The sequence below is a fragment of the Ixodes scapularis genome, unplaced genomic scaffold (assembly GCF_016920785.2).
Source record: "Ixodes scapularis isolate PalLabHiFi unplaced genomic scaffold, ASM1692078v2 PGA_scaffold9__187_contigs__length_104089568, whole genome shotgun sequence".
Classification (NCBI taxonomy): Eukaryota; Metazoa; Arthropoda; class Arachnida; order Ixodida; family Ixodidae; genus Ixodes; species Ixodes scapularis.
The window spans coordinates 12,670,213-12,689,764 of NW_024609884.1; the positions used below are offsets into that span (position 1 = coordinate 12,670,213).

The 19,552-nt window shown below is 39.9% G+C and overlaps 1 protein-coding gene across 4 annotated transcripts in view; it reads right to left on the bottom strand.

Moving 5' to 3' along the window:
* Window positions 1–318: 318 nt before the first annotated feature.
* The window catches only part of LOC115312006, a 56,557-nt gene continuing 37,323 nt past the window's right edge, over window positions 319–19,552 (bottom strand). For all 4 annotated transcript variants that reach the window (XM_040217084.3, XM_042287526.1, XM_040217086.3 and 1 more), the window contains 3 exons: window positions 9,903–10,048; window positions 6,355–6,428; window positions 319–2,801 (listed from right to left, as the gene is read on the bottom strand). In XM_040217084.3, coding sequence (XP_040073018.2) covers window positions 2,711–2,801; window positions 6,355–6,428; window positions 9,903–10,048 — 311 coding nt within the window. In that variant the 3' untranslated portion in view covers window positions 319–2,710. The remainder of the gene's footprint in view (window positions 2,802–6,354; window positions 6,429–9,902; window positions 10,049–19,552) is intronic.

The following is a 19,552-nucleotide window of genomic DNA, read 5'->3' on the forward strand; positions in this document are numbered from 1 at the left end:
CACAACTGTGCGTGCGTGCACAGCTAAGAAGACAGCACGTCATCTACTCTGATGAATGAAAAACCTGTTTCCACAGCAGCCTCCACAGATCCGAATAAAACAAGAATCAGAGAGGCTGTGAATAGCCCCGAGGCACGCTGTGCAAGCTGCAATGTAAAGCTCCAGGCTTGTTTTTGAACATTTTAAAGTTTTTTTTTATATAAAAAGCAAATACCCCCTTCCCTCATTGGGTGGGATACCCAATCGAAGGTTGGGAACCACTGGCCTATGGACTGACACAAAGAGAACAAAACAAAAAATCTACAATTCAACAAAAACTGTTTGATGTAAAACATTTTACTAGAAAATGAAGTCAGTGGTAGTAAATGCACCAAGCACTCCAAACACTATGCCGAGTGGAAACATGCAGACATATTCACTCTAGTTTGGCAAAATTCTTATTCACTGCTTTCCTCTTTGACTGCACAAGCTCACAGCACCTTAATACACAGATGGCATATCAAACAACACATTTTAGTATGGTTCATGAATGCATCACAGTATTTTGTGTTGTTTTGGCACAACTGGAAAAATTACTGCAAAGAGTTATATTAATTTTTGTGGAAAGTGCAACAGATAAAAGAAGGCTTGCTGTCACACTTGCAAAGATAGATATGTAGGTAAAATAAATGGCGATTTCATCAATTCAGGCTATCATGCAAAATGTGCATACTTCATGTTTTCTCATAAGAATTAGTTAAGAATTCGCAAGCTAAGAAATACCAGTCTAAATATGACAACACTGACATGGAATGTTGCTTTAAGAGTGTTGCTAATTTAGACAATGTGATTCACCAGTAATACCCTTGTCAGACTGGCAATTTAATGTCAGTTCCATAGAACGACATCTGCATGACTGGCGAATCAGCTCGTGATCTGTCGTGCGTGGAATGCTGTGCAACCCGGAGTGCTGCGCGCAGATTGGCCGATCGCACAAATGTCATTCGATGTTACTGACATTAGATTGCCAGTTCGACAGGGGTATAACGTTGTATGTGCAAAACTTTTTTGCATCTCTGCATGTATGCAGCACATTTGGAAAACAGTCAGTCATCCCTTGTTAGTTGGTTGGTACAGATTGTGGCCTGCCTCTAAATGCATTTTCTGATTGCATTGAATCATACCATTGTCCAGCTAGCTTAATGTTAATTCAAATTTTAAATATATCTAGAACTTACTGGCAGGGAATATTTTGCTTGAGGTGATTTCTAACTGCTAATCCCAGTGCATGCAGTCCTCCAAATGCTGTTCCGAATGTACAATATATCAGTAATATGTGCATGAAACAAACTGCCAACAGAAAGGTGGCAAGCTCAAGGCTCAAAATCACAAGTAATTCATGTTGCTAGTTAATGAAACAAAACTAGTTTCATAGTCATTCAAAGATATAAATGTTCATAGTTAGCACAAACGATTGGTGTAAAGGTCTCTAAAACACATGAATCCTTTCAGAAAATGGTGGTGCCAGTTTAAAGTATGTATGTATAAAAATGGTCTCTAAACATAATACAGAAAAGCTGCACAGAAACACAGTTCTGAGGTGAAAATAAAAGGTTTCACAAGGCTATGATAGGCTACAGAATTTGCAATAGTTTCAGTAACACAATTTTTTTTAAATAGCTCATGTAGAAAAATAAATGTTCTATCCAAAGGATGCAAGCAACAATGAGGCAGTAAAAGATGGGACCATGCCCATATTTTCATCTTGAAATTAATTTATAGCAGCAAATACTGCTGCATCGTAGTATTTACTGATTCACATTGTCAGTTCTTAACATCAAGATGAATATAGCTATTCACAATCAAATATATATTTATATATATATATCTATATCTATACAGGGTGTTTCTTTTAGGCTTTACAGATATGTTTTAAAAAAGCTGTGAAAGCTCCACTAGTGCGGTTTGTGCAGATGAGTCATACGGCCAGGGGAACATAGTATAGGGGCCTAATCGTACCGATAGGTTGAATGATCATCTAAAATTTCTTAAACAACTTTTTAATTAGCGAAAATAAACATATGCTTCCAATTAAAAACTCGTTGAGCATCTTCGAAAACCACTAAATCTAATTTTTATGAAAACTAAGCACTTTGGAAGCATAGTAGTGCTCTAAAGTTACCACTGGTGCAGCAGGCACAAGGATGGCGGTGAAAAAAGTCGCATGATAAGAGACGGAAGAACCGCGCGGGCACGTTACCGCGCCGGTAGCCTTGCTTTAGCTGCACGAGTAATAACTTTAACGCTCCATAGTGCTTCTCACATGCTCCAAGTTTTTCCTCAAATCGACTGATTTAGTGGTTTTGATGAAGCGGAGCAAGTTTCTAATTAAAACCATATGCTTATTTTCACTAATTAAAAAGTTAATTAACATTCTAGTTAACCTGAGGATTTAGTGTAACAATTAGCCCCTCTATAATGTCCCCCTGGTCATATAACTTACATGTACAAATCGCATATGTGTAGCTTTCGTGGACTTTCTTTTTTTTAAAGAAATCTCTAAAGCCTAAAGAAAAAAACACCCTGTATATATGATAACGTAACAACCATAAAAGTATCCAGAAACACTGCACAGAGGGCACAGGCAAGTCAGCGTATGTTTTAAGCGTCTCTCCCATGCATGTTTCTAAAAACTTGAGACCCATAGTGTCAAAAAATTAAAATCGTTTCGTCAAGGTGCAAACCCATAGGCACTGTCAGAGTCCGATTCCACACTTGGAGTCAGGCTGAGCTTGGACTTCATAGAATCCATACTGCTTGAACTGCAAAAGAAACATCCTTTGTTAATGATCTACCTAGCACAAGATAATTTAATTTATTGATTCCTTAAGGGCCCTTTTTCAAGGGCATTACATACAAAGAGGGCTAGCAAAAATAACGAAGCTCAACGAAAACAAACAAAAACATAAGCATAAAAAAAAACAACAAGACACCCCCCCCTCCCCCCCCCCCCTTTTTAGAGAGAGAACCTAAAAAAGCACTAAACAAGAAAAACAAACACCACTGAGCAAACTATAAATAAGACATAATAAAAAAAAAGCAAACAAGAGAACAAAAGAATAACTCACACAGCCGTATATCTAACATCAGAAAGGATGCAAACACAAAATCTAGTTGCACCTGATGAAATATCGAATAACTGAATTTCTAAGAACCTCGGGGTCAGTACACGACACGAGAATGTCAGGAAGATTTTTCCAGTTCACACTAGTGAGTCGTGCTGCTCTTATCAATAAAATTAACTATATGACCATCGCTTTTTGTGGAGATCAAATTCCAGAACCTTATAAGGTTGTTTCAAAGGATGGCTGGCAAGCCCTCAATAAAATCTTTCTTTTGATGATTTGACAGTTTGGGTATTTCCCTAAGACGAAGTCACACTCTTCCCAGGTGCTTGGACAGTTAGTCAATTTTGACTTTCGAAAAAGGCACTTTTTCTTATTGTCTGACAGGCCCGAGAGCCATTGCTTCAAATATGTGCAGTGGGCATAAATTCTTCCACAAGGTCATTAAGTTTGGCCTTACAACATTATACAACATTAAATTTTCTTCCACAGTTCTTGCATGAAAATTGGTTGGATATGACTGGAAGAAAGCTGACAAATGTAGAGTCATAGATTAAAATCTTCTTTATTAGAATCTCCAATTACTTTTCCAACAGATACTTTAACTAAGAAGGGTAGTGACATTGATGGTGTGCAGAAACTTGTGGTCACTGAATTCATTGCTACAGATGATAGACTGAATGAGATCAAAAGAGGATGTAAGGATACTGTCACCACAGGTTGGGCTCTCAAATACCTGAGCTAAGTTAAACAGTAGACATAATTCTAAAAAACCACTGAGCTCCTTGATGAAGTTGCTAAGACAGACGAACATATGTTGGAAATTTAAAATCACCAAATAAAAGAAGGCTTTCTTTTGGAAAATGCTTAATGACATTTTTTTAATTATTCATTTGTAAAAGTAGTCACTACTTAGAGGCCTATACACCAACTCAACTCTCCTACGTCACGCCGTGGTGGTGGCGCGCCGGACGCACTTCCGGTCTGGGGCGGTGGGCAGAAGTTGCCGTGCCAGACATGCATTCCTGTGTTCCTTTGGAAGAAACGAGACAAAACACCTGCCTTCTCGTCAAATGCTGCGATGGGGGCTTTACAAAGAGAGTCTGGGAAGGTTTGAAGATCAGTTTTCATGTGTTTTTGCGCCCTCCGTTCGTCCGAGAACGTCGATAGCAGCCGTGAAAAGGGCAAACCTGACGCTGTCGAACTACGATTGCGTGTGCGGGCCACAATTTGTAGTCGCCAGATGTATTTGCTTTGTTCCAACATGACCGAGAGAAAACCCCCAAGTTGTCCGGACCACCCACGGATTCAGTGCGTCTTCAAATTCACACGACCGCCTGATCGTTCGAACTTTCGTCTGCTCTTTTAAAGTTGTCTGTTTTTTGTCGTCTGCTCGTTCAAACAAAAGCGGCCCGTAGACCAAACTTTGACCCGGTGATTGCAATAAGAAGTAATTGAAGGCCTCAAAAGACTTAAGTAGGCTCGGTGTAAGCAGTAGATACAAGATGTTGATCATTGGTACCGGTGGCCATCACCTACTTGTTACGCTTTGTCTGTTCCCGCTTCCGATTTTCAGTATCGACGTCGATCATCGCCGCTACCTTCTACACTTTTGCAGCACGAGGGTCGTCGCGACCGAAAATAGCTAGAAGAGTCTCATCATGGTTTTGTACGTCCATTCTGCGGCGGTCATGCAAATACATCGCCGCACGTCAAATTATTTGTGCAAAGTTTAGCAGCGTAACGAGCCTTGATGATTTCGCTCAGGCGATTAAAGTGGTAAGACATTGCGATGAGGACGTAGAATCGACAACTCCAACGCGAAAAAGAGTATGCAGACTCACACAGACGCCGACAACGTGACATTCGAATGGTTTGTTGACGCGGGACGTGGTGCGTCTTGCCCGTACTCCATTGCGCGTGCGTTCCAACTGTCGTCTGCTCTTTCAAACTTGGCTGCTTTTTGTCGTCAGTTCGTTCAAACGACAGCGGCTCGTAAACCAAACATTGACCCGGTAATTGCGATAAGAACTAAGTGCAGGCCTCAAAACACTTTTGAAGGTTGGTTGGGGTAAGTCGGCTAAGTGTAAACAGATACAAGAAGTTGTTGATCATTGTTACCGGTGGCCATCACCGACTTGTAATGCCCGATTCTACTTGAGGTTTTCAGTATCGATGTCCACCATCTCAGCTACGGTCCACGCTTTTGCAGTCCGAGCGACGTCGCGACTGAAAATAGCGAGCAGAATCTCGACGTGGGAGTCAGGCTTTAGCGCCCATTCTGCGGCGTCCACGTGAAATGAATCGCCGCAAGTCACATTATTCACGCAAAGTTTTGCCTCGATAGTTTTGCTGAAGCCGCTCAAGTAGTCAGACATTGTTAGGAGGACGTAGAATCAACAATTACAACGCGAAAAAGAGCACGGGGACTCCCACCGACGCCGACAACAACGCAATTCAATGGTTTGTTTATGGGCGACGGCGGGCTTCTTGCCCACCATCCACGGCGCATGCGCGGCGCCGGTGACGTCCGCTAGGGGCGCTCCGGTTTGTTTGTAAACATGAGTTGGTGTATAGCAAGCACCAAAAAGTAGTTTTACTATGAGCAGAACAAAGACATGGGCAAACGAATTTCAAATCGCAATGTAACTCAACTAAAAAGAAAGAAATGTGACTTTTGACAACAATCAGAACACTATACCACACTGACATGTACCACAGGTATAATATACCTACTAAGATTCAGATAGGAGGGAAAAAGCTTGTCATTGCAAATACTGGGTTTCAGTCACGTTTCAGTGAGTACAATATTTGATGTACTACCTTTCGCAATACTACTTACCACCACACTCTTTAACGTGAGCCTGTAAATGTTAGTGAATGAGACAAGATATAGTTATTCTGTGCACTCTCGCTTGGAAAACATTGTTCGGACGATTTATAGGCGGGCATAGCTATGCAGGGCACTCACATCAGTGTCTGAAGACATATCGTATATGAACCATTTGCATGCAAAGCTCATTGAAACAAACTTTGAATGGGTTGTTATGTGGTGCTGCGAAATATTATAGTTTTTTTTCTGAACTAATCAGATGGACAGGGAATAAAGTAAAAAATATTGAGTAAAGCATTAATGTAGCTAGGACTTTTTTTTTTTTTTTGGTGGGGGGGGGGGGGGGGGGGGGAGATGAAGCTTTACAAGTTTTCCCCTAGGAGCACCATTGGAGTGAGAATAAAATAGAAAGCTGACCTTGGAAAATCTAGTACTTTCTTGGATTTCTTCTTCTTAGCCAGACCTTTTGGTGGGGGCATGGTTGAGCTGGCCTGTATAAGATGAAAATGAAATGAAATGAAAATAAAACCACTTCAAAGTAATGTCTGCACATTTCATAGAGGGAAGAGAGTTGCTGGCATTTGAATTTGCCAATCGCAACACCCAGAGTTCACAATTAACTGTTCTCAGACACCATTTCAACTCTGAAAGAAACAGTAAATTCTTGGCCGAAAGCGAAGGCAGAGCATCTGGCATTCAATATGCAACACAACATTATTTGTCCTGAATTAACAGCTTCAGCACTTCATGTCAAATGCTGAAATGGATGGACCTAGGGGACCTCTGATAAGGCATTACAGATTAAAGAAGTTGTGCAAAACACAGCTCTTTGAAATTTAACATAATCATCATTCTAATTTGGAATGTAAAAAAAACACACTGATGCTATCTTTCTAAACTTTTCAAAAGCCATTAAAAAGTTCTTCATAACTGTCGCCCACCTTCCTCGACCTTTCAAAAGTCATTGAAGAAGTGCTTCATAACTGGCTCATAATAAAACTTTACCATTCCAACATTGGTTCCTCTATCTTTGCTTGGATTCCTGTCTTTCTTTCTGATTGCTCTCAATAAGCATTGCAAATAACTCAGTGTCGTCTAATCTAACTTAACATCACGAGTTCCTCATGAAAGCATGCTCGGACCTCTCATTTTCTGAACGTGCATCAACATTCCCCATTTTCTTCTTCCACTATTTGCCTTATTGCCGAGGATTATGTAATTTACTGCTCAATCTCGAACATCGACAATCCCTCATCCTTGCAAACCAACTTGTGATTTGTTGTACATTGGTGTAACAAATGGCTGATGTTCTTGAATGCAAAGAACTTAGATTTCCTCATCTTTTGCCGTCTTATGCCTACAGTATCAACGACACTGCACACAGCATATCCTTGTCTTATAGAAATATCTATATATAATCTGCAAATTAACTCCTTTTTATCCTCAAAAATATGCTCCCACTCCATAGATCACTAAATTGTTCAACATGCCGTAATGCTGTCCAGTACTGCTCCTTGTTTTTCTTATGATTTCACTATTTGTTACTTCAATGTTTCTCAAAGTATTCTGCAGTGTGTCAAAAGAAAACAATTAGTTTTTTGCAAGCTTATATATAATAGCAAACTCAATGAATCAACATTACAGTACACGGGCAAAGGCATCGGAACTATTTGGCAGGTGGGGGGAGGGGGGATGATGGGGGTGGCGGTAGAAGGGTGAGAGCGATTTTCCACCCCCTCTCGCATATTGATTACCGTAGAATACCATGCAACCGCCCCCCCATTCCACATTAAGCACCCATTACCAAATTTGTAAGATCTGAGAAAATATGCACAGTACATTTATATGTAAAAATTGATGACTGGACAAGCGCCCATCCCCCATTTTTTTGCAATTATCTCCAAAGTTTGAGTGGGCGCGCTTGCCCGGTATTTTACGGTACAATAAATTTTTTAAATATCTTTGAGGAAAGAAAAGTGACCCCCCCCCCCCCCCCCCCTTGTTTTGATGCCACTGTATGCGGATGCCATAGAAAGCAGTGTATAAACAAGCAAAGAGTTTAATGTTACTGTGCATGTGCAATAGATTTGCTGTTCCAAAATTTGGTGACTGCATTGGCCAAGTGCCAAGACTCAAAAAAGTCAAATTTGGGGGTTTTACGTGCCAAACCAACGAAGGGCATCTGGTATGCCCCAGCGGAGGACTGAGGATTAAGTTCGACCACCTGGGAATCTTTTGACGTGCAACCGAAAGCTCGGTTATGTGGCGGCACCTTCTCTGCAATATGCCCCCATCAGATTGCGGGCACCTCCGCCGGGATTCAAACCCGCCACCTGGGGATCCGTAGGCCGGCGCTCTGCCTCGGAACCCTCGGGGCGGCCAGTGCCAACACTCAAATCGTTTTGTAAACAATATGCCCTCCTGAATTCAGAACTCGACAAGCACAGACGGTTTTAGTGTCTGCGAAGACCATTTGGGGTGTTATTCCAGGTCTGCTTCATTTTCTGAAACACCAACTGATAGATGTGCATATAGCACAAAGCATTTACTGTTTTCTCGTTAGAAAGAGGACCTGGAGGAAAACTTGAAAAGTTTACAAGATATATTTTAGAGTGTAGTGGAATATAGTTGATACAGTGGCAAAGTTTTGACGAATTATTGATGCCTGAAGAGGCATCACAAACTCCACCTCTGAATATTGTAAATGGTGTCCTTCGGCAACCGTGAGAATCGCCACGGCTACATCAAACAAAAGAAAAACAAAACATTCAATGGTGTCGGTCTAACTTGAGAGTTTGTACATATCACATAGGAAGAATGTGCACTTCTATGTTCATAGAAAATTTGCTAAAAAAATAAAGGCATAATTATATATTTACAAATATCTAAAAAAATTCATAAAATAAACTAGACAAAGTGTGTATATGTATATGTGTATATATATATATATATATATATATATATATATATATATATATATATACAGGGATGGGCAGTATTTCAATTAGAAGTATTTGAAATACATATTTTAAATACTTTGTGTATTTTGCATTTGTATTTAATTACAAATTGGGTAATGTATTTGACGTATTTAAATACTAAAACGTGGGTATTTCAAATACAATTGTAATTAAATACAATTTTGTGGGCGAAAATACATCCCTCAAATTTATTGTCACTGTCCAGAGCAGGAAGAAAACTATGTTTTGCACCAAACGCAGTGTCTCTCAATCAAGCACAAAAGTTTAGTGACTTTGTGATTTTGGCGCTAGTCCAGGGCAAGAATAGTGACGAAATCGACGTTCACAGGCAGACTGGCTAAATAAGTGCCTGTGACAACTTGTGATGCTTTCCAGCCTAATTTCCATCCATATTTTTGCCTGATTTTTGTAACTGGTGCGAGTTGCAACAATAAAAAAATCTCTAGCTAGTGCTGCGCGTCTTGGTCGTATTGGTTCTTTGTTGGTCTATACCAAAATGTGATCGACAAAAAAGCTGCTTGAAGCTCTGTACTTTTTTCACCTCTACGTCCAAGCTGATTACATTTTTTTATGATTATATTTCTATTATGTTACTAGAGCCTTGCACACCAACTCCCGAGTAGGCGATGCAAAATTAAAATGAGATACCCAGAAACCCCTTGCAGGTGCCCTGAAGTCGCTGACGCAAATTTTGAGGAATGTATTTGGAAAAGTATTTGGAGGAGACCAAATACATTTGGTTGTATTTGTATCTTGTACTTAAATGCTTTTTTGGAAATGTAATTAGATTTGTAATTATATACATTTTTGACGAAGTATTTTGTATTTGTATTTCGATACATATTTGCATGTATTTTGCCCATCCCTGTATATATGTGTATGTATGTATATATATATATATATATATATATATTAGAAGCCTAAGTATACTAAGGGCAAGGAATAGATAAAAGGCAAGGGACACAGAGGTAGGAAAACCCTTACCACGTCAGTAACACTGTCAGCAGAGCCCCAAGGCTTGAGTTTCTGCACTCCAAAGGGATATGTGAGGACAGCTGCCGTGCGCTTGACTCGACTGTTGAACGACCCCATGCGCATGAACCCGGCGTCCTTCTCTGAAGACCTGGAGGCTAAGAAAGCAAGAAAAAAAAATAGAAGAGCCACACCGATGAAGCCTGCTGCCAACTGCTAAAACTTTCACCTTAACGCCTTAGATCGCAAAAATGAAATCACACTTCTCACAACTATGACGATCTTGAAACAGGTGTCATTTAAAGGGTAGCAAAAGACAACCCCTAGCAATGCGAAGATATCAGTTGCTGTCGGTGGACTCTAATTTAAGTATAGTACTTGAGTTTTAGACACTACATTTTTGTTGGCTATATCTTCAAGTTGCAAATATACTATGATACCGTTTATGACATACAAAAAAAAAAAGAAAAAGGAAAAAAGTGCACATGGTGCCAACGAATGGAGAGGTGGTTCCTGAAGTAATTCCTTTTCAGAAATCTACATACTAAGAACACAAATCCCACCCACCCTGCCATATAATTATGTATAGTAAGCATTATAACAGACAGACAACAAGCAGAAATGCAACAAAAAGCTATGAAGGCAAAGCAAGAAACCTTCTCCAATTGCCCAACTACCATCATCTTTCATCAATACATGCTCAGTCATTGTTTCTTTAGTCAGTGGTGTCAGAAAAAGGGGGGGGGGGGGGGGGGCTGTCCCATGTCTCGAATAGTTCAGACCCCTCTGCCCTCAGTGTTATAATAATCAAACCGTCAGGAACCAATATTTCTGTTATATAGTATATAATAGTATGTATGACTAACGTTTATTAGCAACTTGCACATTTCTTTTTTGCATATGTCTTTAAAACAGGAGTGTTCACATTAGATAAAAAAAAAAAAACACACTGTATACAAACTGAACAAGTCACCTGCCAAAACCATCTCACTCTTACAACTTACAAATCTAGTACCTATGCCCTGAATAGAGGTTCAGAGCACACCATAAATTATAATAATTCAAGTTCACTGTATCAGTAACTAACACAAGAGTAAAACCCCAAGAGACCATGGAATCCCAAGGTTATAAAAATAAAATAAAAACAGGTTTAGTAAATGTCAACAGGTGCAGTGCAGGGGAAAATCCAGGAACACAGATGCTTCCACCCAACACAAGCATGCAAACAATCCCTGTGCAGACACAAACTAGGAAAAGTTTTGTGCGAGAACACATCACACAAAGCCAACATCAGGAATGACGCAATCCAAGGCTAAGATTGTTAAAAAAACAGAAAAAGCACCCGGGGCAGGAAGACAGGTACCAGACCACTCAAACCTTGAAACTCTTACCTCGACATTGCTGCGTCCTCAGTTTGGTTGGTGCAGCTTCCAATCAAAATATTAAACAACACACTGCTTGGAATCACACCGAAAAAAACTTGGCTAGCATGCTGCCATTGGTTCAGCAAGTTCTGCACAGCCAAGGTGAGCCACAAGGTCTTTTCACTAAAAATTGCACTTTATTTTGCAACAGATGCTGTTTTACACAATCACAACCTCTTCAAGCCATCTTTACTAGAAATTAAAAAAAAAAAAAGACACAGCTCTATAAAAGCATAAAGGAGAGCAAACCATTTGTGAACTTGCAATATAAGACTGCCAGTGTGAACTTTCATGTGTTCCCTAGCTACTTTGACAGGGGTGGTCTGCAGCACACTTAAAACAAGCTTTGATGCAGCAAATGTCTTAAGAGCATATTTCCGAATGTCACAACTGGTACAAAGAACCCCCCACTGAACAGAACCTGCTAAAGCATGTAAAGTTTGCAATAAACGGGCTGCACTACATACAAATCAGTACATAAATGAGTCACGTCTCGCTTATTCAGCACTTTGCAAAGCAAATTTCTGCTTAACTAAACAGCTTTGGCTTGGGGTGAACATGCTCGGTGCTCTTCTAGGCCGACTCGGTTAACCAAACAGCTAATCTGATTTCATCAGAGGACATTAGAGTCTGGATAAATGGGACCTGGCTACATAGAAGACTTCCGCTCAAGACAACAAAGATTTTCCAACACCATCTGGGAAACAGCATGCTAACACTACCTGTGGTCGAGATGTTTGCAAACATCCATCTCTTTTCCCCCAAGGAGACTTCCATTCACTCGACTTAGCTATTCTGACTGCACTTGTTTCTGCCACAAGAGAGTAGCAAATGTGGAAAGACTCCCATAAAAAATGCCCGTCAACACACTAGAGATGACCAGTGGGCTTGTTTAGCGATTCTAAATTCTCCCCAACTGACAGCAAGCTCACCAGTTCTGAAGGAGAAAGTAAGGCAAACTGGTGTGAGATATTTTGCTCAAGGGTGAAGAGTAATGTTGCCAAGGAATGCTTTTATCTTGTTTGTTCAGCTAGAAATTTCCTTGTTCTGAAGCACCCTTTTTGGGATTTTCTTCGTAAAAGCTGAAAGGTGGGCTACAGTGTCCCAAACATTTTTTATACAATAAGATTGACCCGAAAATCGCCACTGTGTCTAATAGCTAAGTGAAGCTTTTCTGGAAAGTATATAACAGAGGTCGCTTTGAATTAACCCGGTACACTTTCCAAGTACAACTCTGTTGCTTTAAAAAAAAACTAGAATTAATGCCTTTCATTCTCATACAGCCAGTTATCATGTAAAGATGCAGAGAGCTTGTTTGAGATATCTGTTCGTTTCACAATTTTAGCAGGTGGATATGACCACAAAGACAGACCTTAAAAAAAAGAAAGCAGTTCCCTAAGGGCCGTGGTTTTCAAAGCCCGTGAAACCCCAGGGGTCCACACGATTCGGGGATTGTTTTACCGGGGACAGGTAAGGCATTGAAGAGGGTTGAAACCGTCGGACCAAACATCCTTGCATCTATGGTTAGTAGAACTCCCACTGGTTGCAGTGCGCTCTTGCTGGTTTCAAGTTGTGAGTGCATTTTTACTACGGCTTTCGTGGAGAATGCATTTGGATGTTTGGATGTGTGTTGCCATTCTGGCTTTCCTCTGCAAAAACTGCAATGTCTGGGCATGTCTGCAGGATGCCAAAGTCAGTAAGCATTATTTATATAAAGCCAGACTGACGACTTCAACTTTCTCCGATTTATGGCGACATACTTTCCTTGGTGTATGCAATATACTGTTGTCATATAAACATATTCACAGGGAGTCCGTGAATGACCCCTAAGATAGTTGGAGGGTCTGCAGCGACAAAGTTTGAGAAGTGCTGCCCTAGGGTGAGATGCTAATGTTTAGGAATTATTTGTCAGTATAAGTAAGATATGTTTTTAGAAATTCTATATATATGCTGAGACACTACGGCACCCATTCCATCTGTCTGCAAATCTGAAAGATCTACATAATTAACATATTCTGCCATAATGTGCCATCTTAACTGAAGCAGACAACAATAGAAGTCAACATGATACAACATAAACATATGCTAAATCCAATCTGCTTTCACACACCATTCCAATCAAATGCTCACAGTATAATAAGATTTCTCCCAATGCTTAGAATTCATGTCAAGTTATTTAGCTATGAAATCACACACACAGGCAGAACATCACTCTATAGCATCATTGCCATTATAATCATGAAGAATTTGATTCATTCAATGACAACATGCCAAATTTTTAACATTTCTTTTTCTGCAACATGTCAGACACTATGAGTTCTAAAAATTTGCTTAACTAATAGCAGCACACAAATGATAAAGAGCGTTCTCAGACCAAGGAGTAGCACAAAAAACATACAAATGGTCAGCAACACAGAATGCAACCTCAGAAACAATTAAAATCATAAAAACTAAACCCCGGCTTAGAAAATGCTAAAAGCACTGTGTGGCCCACATCAAGAGCATGGCTTAAAACACAAAGCAAGTGTCCACCCACATTGAAAAAATTTGTGGACCAAATGAAGATAACTTCTTCAACGCATCAGTTGCTAAACGCTGAAGTACAGCTGAACAGCTAAAAATATGACAGAACTTTGTGATATGGGAATGTAAATACTTTATGACATGGGAATGTATAGTAAAATAGTAATTAGAAGACAATATACTCCATATTGCCTGAAAATGGACAGCACCCAATGCAACAAGCCATCCTGCCCCAATCCAGTGCTGTGAGTATGTCATGTGGCTTCAAGCTCTGCACCTCACTGCACTCAAGCCAAAGGTCACATGACACACTTTCAGCACTGGATTGACTATGATGGCTCATAGCATCTGCTGTGCTTCACCTTACGGTGACATAGAGTATAGAATATGGAGTGCCCTGATAATATCTAAACAATCTTCTGGCCATATGATATGTGAATATTTTACCAATAATTCTCCTATGTAATGCCACTTTTTTTATATAAAATCTGTTAGGTGAAGTGTTTAACAACTCATATAGTGCTTCTAGGTATGTTACATATACACTCTGAATAACAAAAAAATACAAAAAAAAATCAGGCTCGCATAAATAAAAAGAGCCCTTCTATCAGTAGTAACAGTTAGCATACAAATACTATAAAATGAAGATGCAAATGGTGGTATCGGCTTTGAATATGTCTTGAATGCAAGCAACCACACACAGTCTTCCTTTAAACAATGCTAAACCTGGGAGCAATCTGTACAACCCAAAATAAAATTACTGCACCTAAAATGTTTTTCACATCTGATGCTGAGAGGAAAAACTTCAGGTGCAGTAGAACGGTCAACTGTGCACCGACGCTTCCGTCAATTTTGTGCGTACAGAGCACAACAAAGTGCAAACATGCAATTGGTAATCATTCCCATTTCACTCTCGTAACTAAAAGGCTGCCAGCAAAGTCGCTAGTGCAGTGGAATGTGTTTATATGGGGAACCAAACTAGTAAAATGTGGCGTTTGATACCATCCTGTATGACTACAATGTGGAAAAGCACAAATGTTGTGTTTGCACTAACTGGGATAGAGAGTGTACATTATTACTTCGTCCAATCCGTGCAGCCCCTCACGATTCTGTTCTTACGTAGAACTATGTCACGTCATCATACTTGTAACATTCTTTGGTTTGGTTTTGACAGAACATAATACATTTGCATGGACAGACAAGCCCAACTTGAACCAAAATGTTAAAGTATGACATTTTAAAAAACTTTTCAAACAGAACTAGTAGAAGGGACTCTGAGAGCCAAGTGAAGTATCGTAATATCCTGAGATAGCCCACCTAAAATCAAAAGCAAATCGGGTGAAAATAAGGCGTAGGCTAACTTTCGGCGTACGATAAAAGAAGCTGAAAAGTGCTCGTTTTAGATTTTGTGACCTGCAAGACTTGTGATCACAGGAAGAAGCGATGAACCAAATTCGGCTTTCGTTCCCAGTCAGCAATGCTCGCTTCCGCCGTGGATAAGCAACATTATTTCTACCAAGGTCACCATTAGCCAAAGCCCTGCAATTACTACAAATAAACAATGTTTCAATGCTCTTGAAAAAAAAAAGAAACAGAAAATCATATTTAAATTTGTAGTGGGTTATCCCGGGATATTATGGGGACAGGAAAAATATAAATTTAGAACAAGGTGGTATACAGTAACAATACCCTAATACATACATAGGATAATGCAGTTCTCCTTTGTATAGCCCACACACACCACAGCAGAAAGCCGCTGAATATTGTATCAATATGTGCGCGTGCCAATGTCCAAACGTACCGTAAAGTCATTTTTATGAAACCACCTCTCCAATATTCATCTCTTATTTTAATTTTTTGCTAAATACAGTTTACCCGTTTTTTATTACCTATAGACAAACTGCCTCAAAGTTTCGTTATAATACATGGTTTTATTATGTTCTCAAGTAAGATACTACTTTGAACCAGACAATTTAGAATTTATTTATATATTTATTTAAACAATGTTCCCAAAATGTATGTGTGCCAAATGTGCTTGCTCAAGTGCCCTTAGTTTTTGTTGTACCTTGTGCGAATCTCCAGTTTTGAAAGGCCTGAGCTGAGGTACATAAGGTAGGTGCAATTTAAAAAACAGTCCTCTAACTCCATGTTGAGTTTTTCGTCCTCAGGTAAAATTGGAATGTATTATTTGTGCCTCTAAACAAGTTTGATAAATACCAGGTAAGACCTTTTTCTTGCCTGAATATGAAAAAGTAACATTCTCTCGAGCCTAATACCGAAAACGATACCGCTAACCTTGTTCCAGCTCCACAAGTGGTAACTTTAGTGCACTACTAGGTTTCTCACGCGCTGAAAGTCGTTCTGAAAATGCCCGATTCAGTGGTTTTCGATACAGTGAAACCCGTTTAGAACGAACCCACGTACAGCGAATTATTGTCGATATCAAACTCACGGAAAATTCAAATAAAAATCTATGTAAAAAGTATTTTTTATAACGAACAACATAATGGCTATATCGAACTTTTTACCCAGGAAGGCTTCCAAAAACGCGCAAACGATCGTCTTCTAGCCTGTCCCTACCCCCCCCCCCCCCCCCCCCCAAAAAAAAAAAATTAGGAGGGAAAGAAAAATCCAAAAGCTCAAGCCGCAAACAAAATTGACAAAAAGAAGCAATTCAGAAGGGGACAAAGCTAAAAAATACACTCTGCACGCACACACAGAAAAAAAAACGTCATCCCAAAGTGGTTGCTAACGAAGAGACGTGATTCAGAAGAAGAAATAGGCTAAAAAAAACTGCACGCATGCAAAAAAATAAAAAAAAATCTTTCCAGCGTTTTGTTACAAGGTTGAAGCGAAAAGATGAGAAAGAAAGAGAAGCTCTCGCCTTACAACGAACGCATCATTGAAGTTCGTTGTAGATGGTTTTTGCTATATCAAACTACTTGCTATATCGAACTGATCGTAGCGTTTCCTGCTGTTCGTTATAAACGGGTTTGACTGTAACGCTCAGCAAGTTTCTAATTGGAACCATATGTCTATTTTCATTAATTAAAAAGTTAATTAACATTTTAATTAATTAGTCGACTGATCGTTATGATTAGCCCCCTATACTATGTCCCCCTGGCCGTATAACTCACCTGCACAAACCGCACGAGTGTAGCTTTTACAGCTTTTTTAAACAAATCTGTTAAGCTTTAAAAAAAAAACTAAAAAAACAGCCTGTATATATACTCAAAGTGCTTGCATTTAGCTAGAACAAATTTTTAAAAGGGAGGTTGCCCATTGAGTTATACTAAATATCAAATGGCAGAGCACAAACCTTAACTTTAGAAAACAAATTAAGCATATAAACCCAAAGTTACTTTTCAACTGCAAATCATGCACAACTCCAAAAATGTATAAAACTGCATGAAGCTGCCTTTAAAATTAGTTTGGTTGGTGATCTTAATTGATCTGCCTCTTGTCACACTCAAGGATATATTTGCAAGACTGTATCTAATACCAAGTAGCTTCAGAACCAGACTCGACCTGCCAGCGTCCCATTTTCTGAGAAATTGGGCTTGAACCGAGTTCAATGAAAATACAAGGCAAGATCAAGTAATAACCGAAAATAAAAAACCCTTAGTAAATGTCACTTTGTGCTCAATCTCGCAACATGAACATTTTGTGGGACACATGGTTTCTGGAGCTCAATTTTAGTTACTGCCATACTGCTAGGCATTTACATCTGCTTCCATAAACACACAAACAAAATTGAAATGGAAAGAAACATATATGCTTCTGCAGGTATAGAATAGCAAAACTGATTCCTTCTAAACACTGCTATTGATGCTCAAAGCATTACTACTGCCATACTTTGAAAGGGCACGTGGGAGGCTATACAAAGAGAGAACCAAGACGGGGTAAGAATAACTGTACACATTGAAAGAAATAAAACCTTGGTAACAACATTGCCCTCAAGAATACTGCTGTATACCATATGCAATGCCAAATACTCTACAATAATAAATGTTCACCCATATTAAACAAACAGACTTTCTTTTGGCACTCGGCTATATGGCCACATAAAAGAATTTCTATGAATAGGTATATGCTCGATAGACTTCAGCTTGCACGTATGCAGGTCAATGCACAGAGACTGACACAGTTAGCATGAACAAGCCATTGCCAGTTTTTCTACTTACAATTTAAAAAAAAAAACTCATTAATACTTCTGGTGTGCTCAAATATGTTTGTTCAAGGCATCAATTTGAGCTGCAAAATTTGAGGTTCCAATACTCTAAAAAAAAGTGCTGATGTCGTGTTCGCGCTAAGTGTGTCATACAATGTAAATTTTGCAACACAACCTCCATCAGCCAACATTAAAAAGAGGATCATAGAACACTGTGCCAAACACCAAGCAACTGAAGAAGCAAACAAACTTTTTAACACTGTCCCTCTTCCAACACAAAGCAAATTGTTTTTGTTGGTTTTCTAAGCAGACGACTATAAGAGAAATGTGTTTTTAGCTGAACCTTTAAGCACAATTACTAAATCAATAAAGAGAAATTTTATGTCCTTCCAATATTGTGAGATGGAAAGCACTTTGGATCAGTTTAAAGCAACTGCCTTAATCGTTTTCCCCGTCCCGGAACGCTCTCCGCAACTCACTGCCATACCCGGAACTCTACAGCCAAGGCCACCGGCGCGCAGGCGCAGTAGCCGCTTCTTCGTTGCGAACGGCTTAGCGGAGAGGGAAACGCGGTCTTCGAAAACTCCTTAATATAGGTTTAGAGTCAACCATGAAGCTGCAAGCTTCAGATCCTGGCAGTAATAATTTTGGGGCAACCAATCCGTTGTTTTCAAATCCTGAACGTGTTCTAGCACAATGTGTACCTGTAACTTCACCTACAGCAACTTACTGAAAGCCCAGTAGAGCAGACAGCAAAATTAAAAATATTTCTTTAATAAAGTAATCTAAACATGGTAAACCCATACAACCTTCAAAGAGGTATGTGATCACAGTAGCACCATCCACACAACCATCAGGATATTAAGGGGAAATCTCAGCAGAACATTAACAGAGAAAAAAAAAAAGAAAAAGAAAAACAGCTACAATTTATAAGTGAGAGCACAAAATGTATGTGCTCAAGTAAAGGCATGACTAAGAACCGATACCCCTACACTGCAATGAAAATCCTCTTCTATCACAGTGCCTGGATAATGATGATTCCACAGGTGGGAATATAGAAGGTAGAGGAAAAGAAGAGAGGCAAGAATGAATGTGAGTTGTTCCCTGTGAACCGTGTTAACCAGCGGCGCGACGTCACGAAAATACGTCACATCCGCAGCCGCACGACCTACAGGCGCAAAAAGAAGTGTTGGTTTGGATCGCGCTTTAAGCGCGAGACACATGCGCGAAAAATCCATCCGATCCGACGTCCGATCCGGCAGTACGACTGCCTGATCCGAAAAATTTGGTCGCTTCAGACGTCGGATCGGCGATCCGACGTGCGTCCAACGCGCCAGATAGTTGCGCACGGCGGACGGATTGTCGGATGCGTCTAGCCAATGACAGCACAGCTAGCGCGAACGTCATGATGACGTACTGGGTCTGTCGGGACGAACAAGAAAACGGGACGGGCGACGGGAAGCCGGACGCGTGGATCCCGCTGACCCATTCGAGAAAGATGGCCCCGACAAAGAATGCACGCGCTAATGAGAACGAGCTTCTAA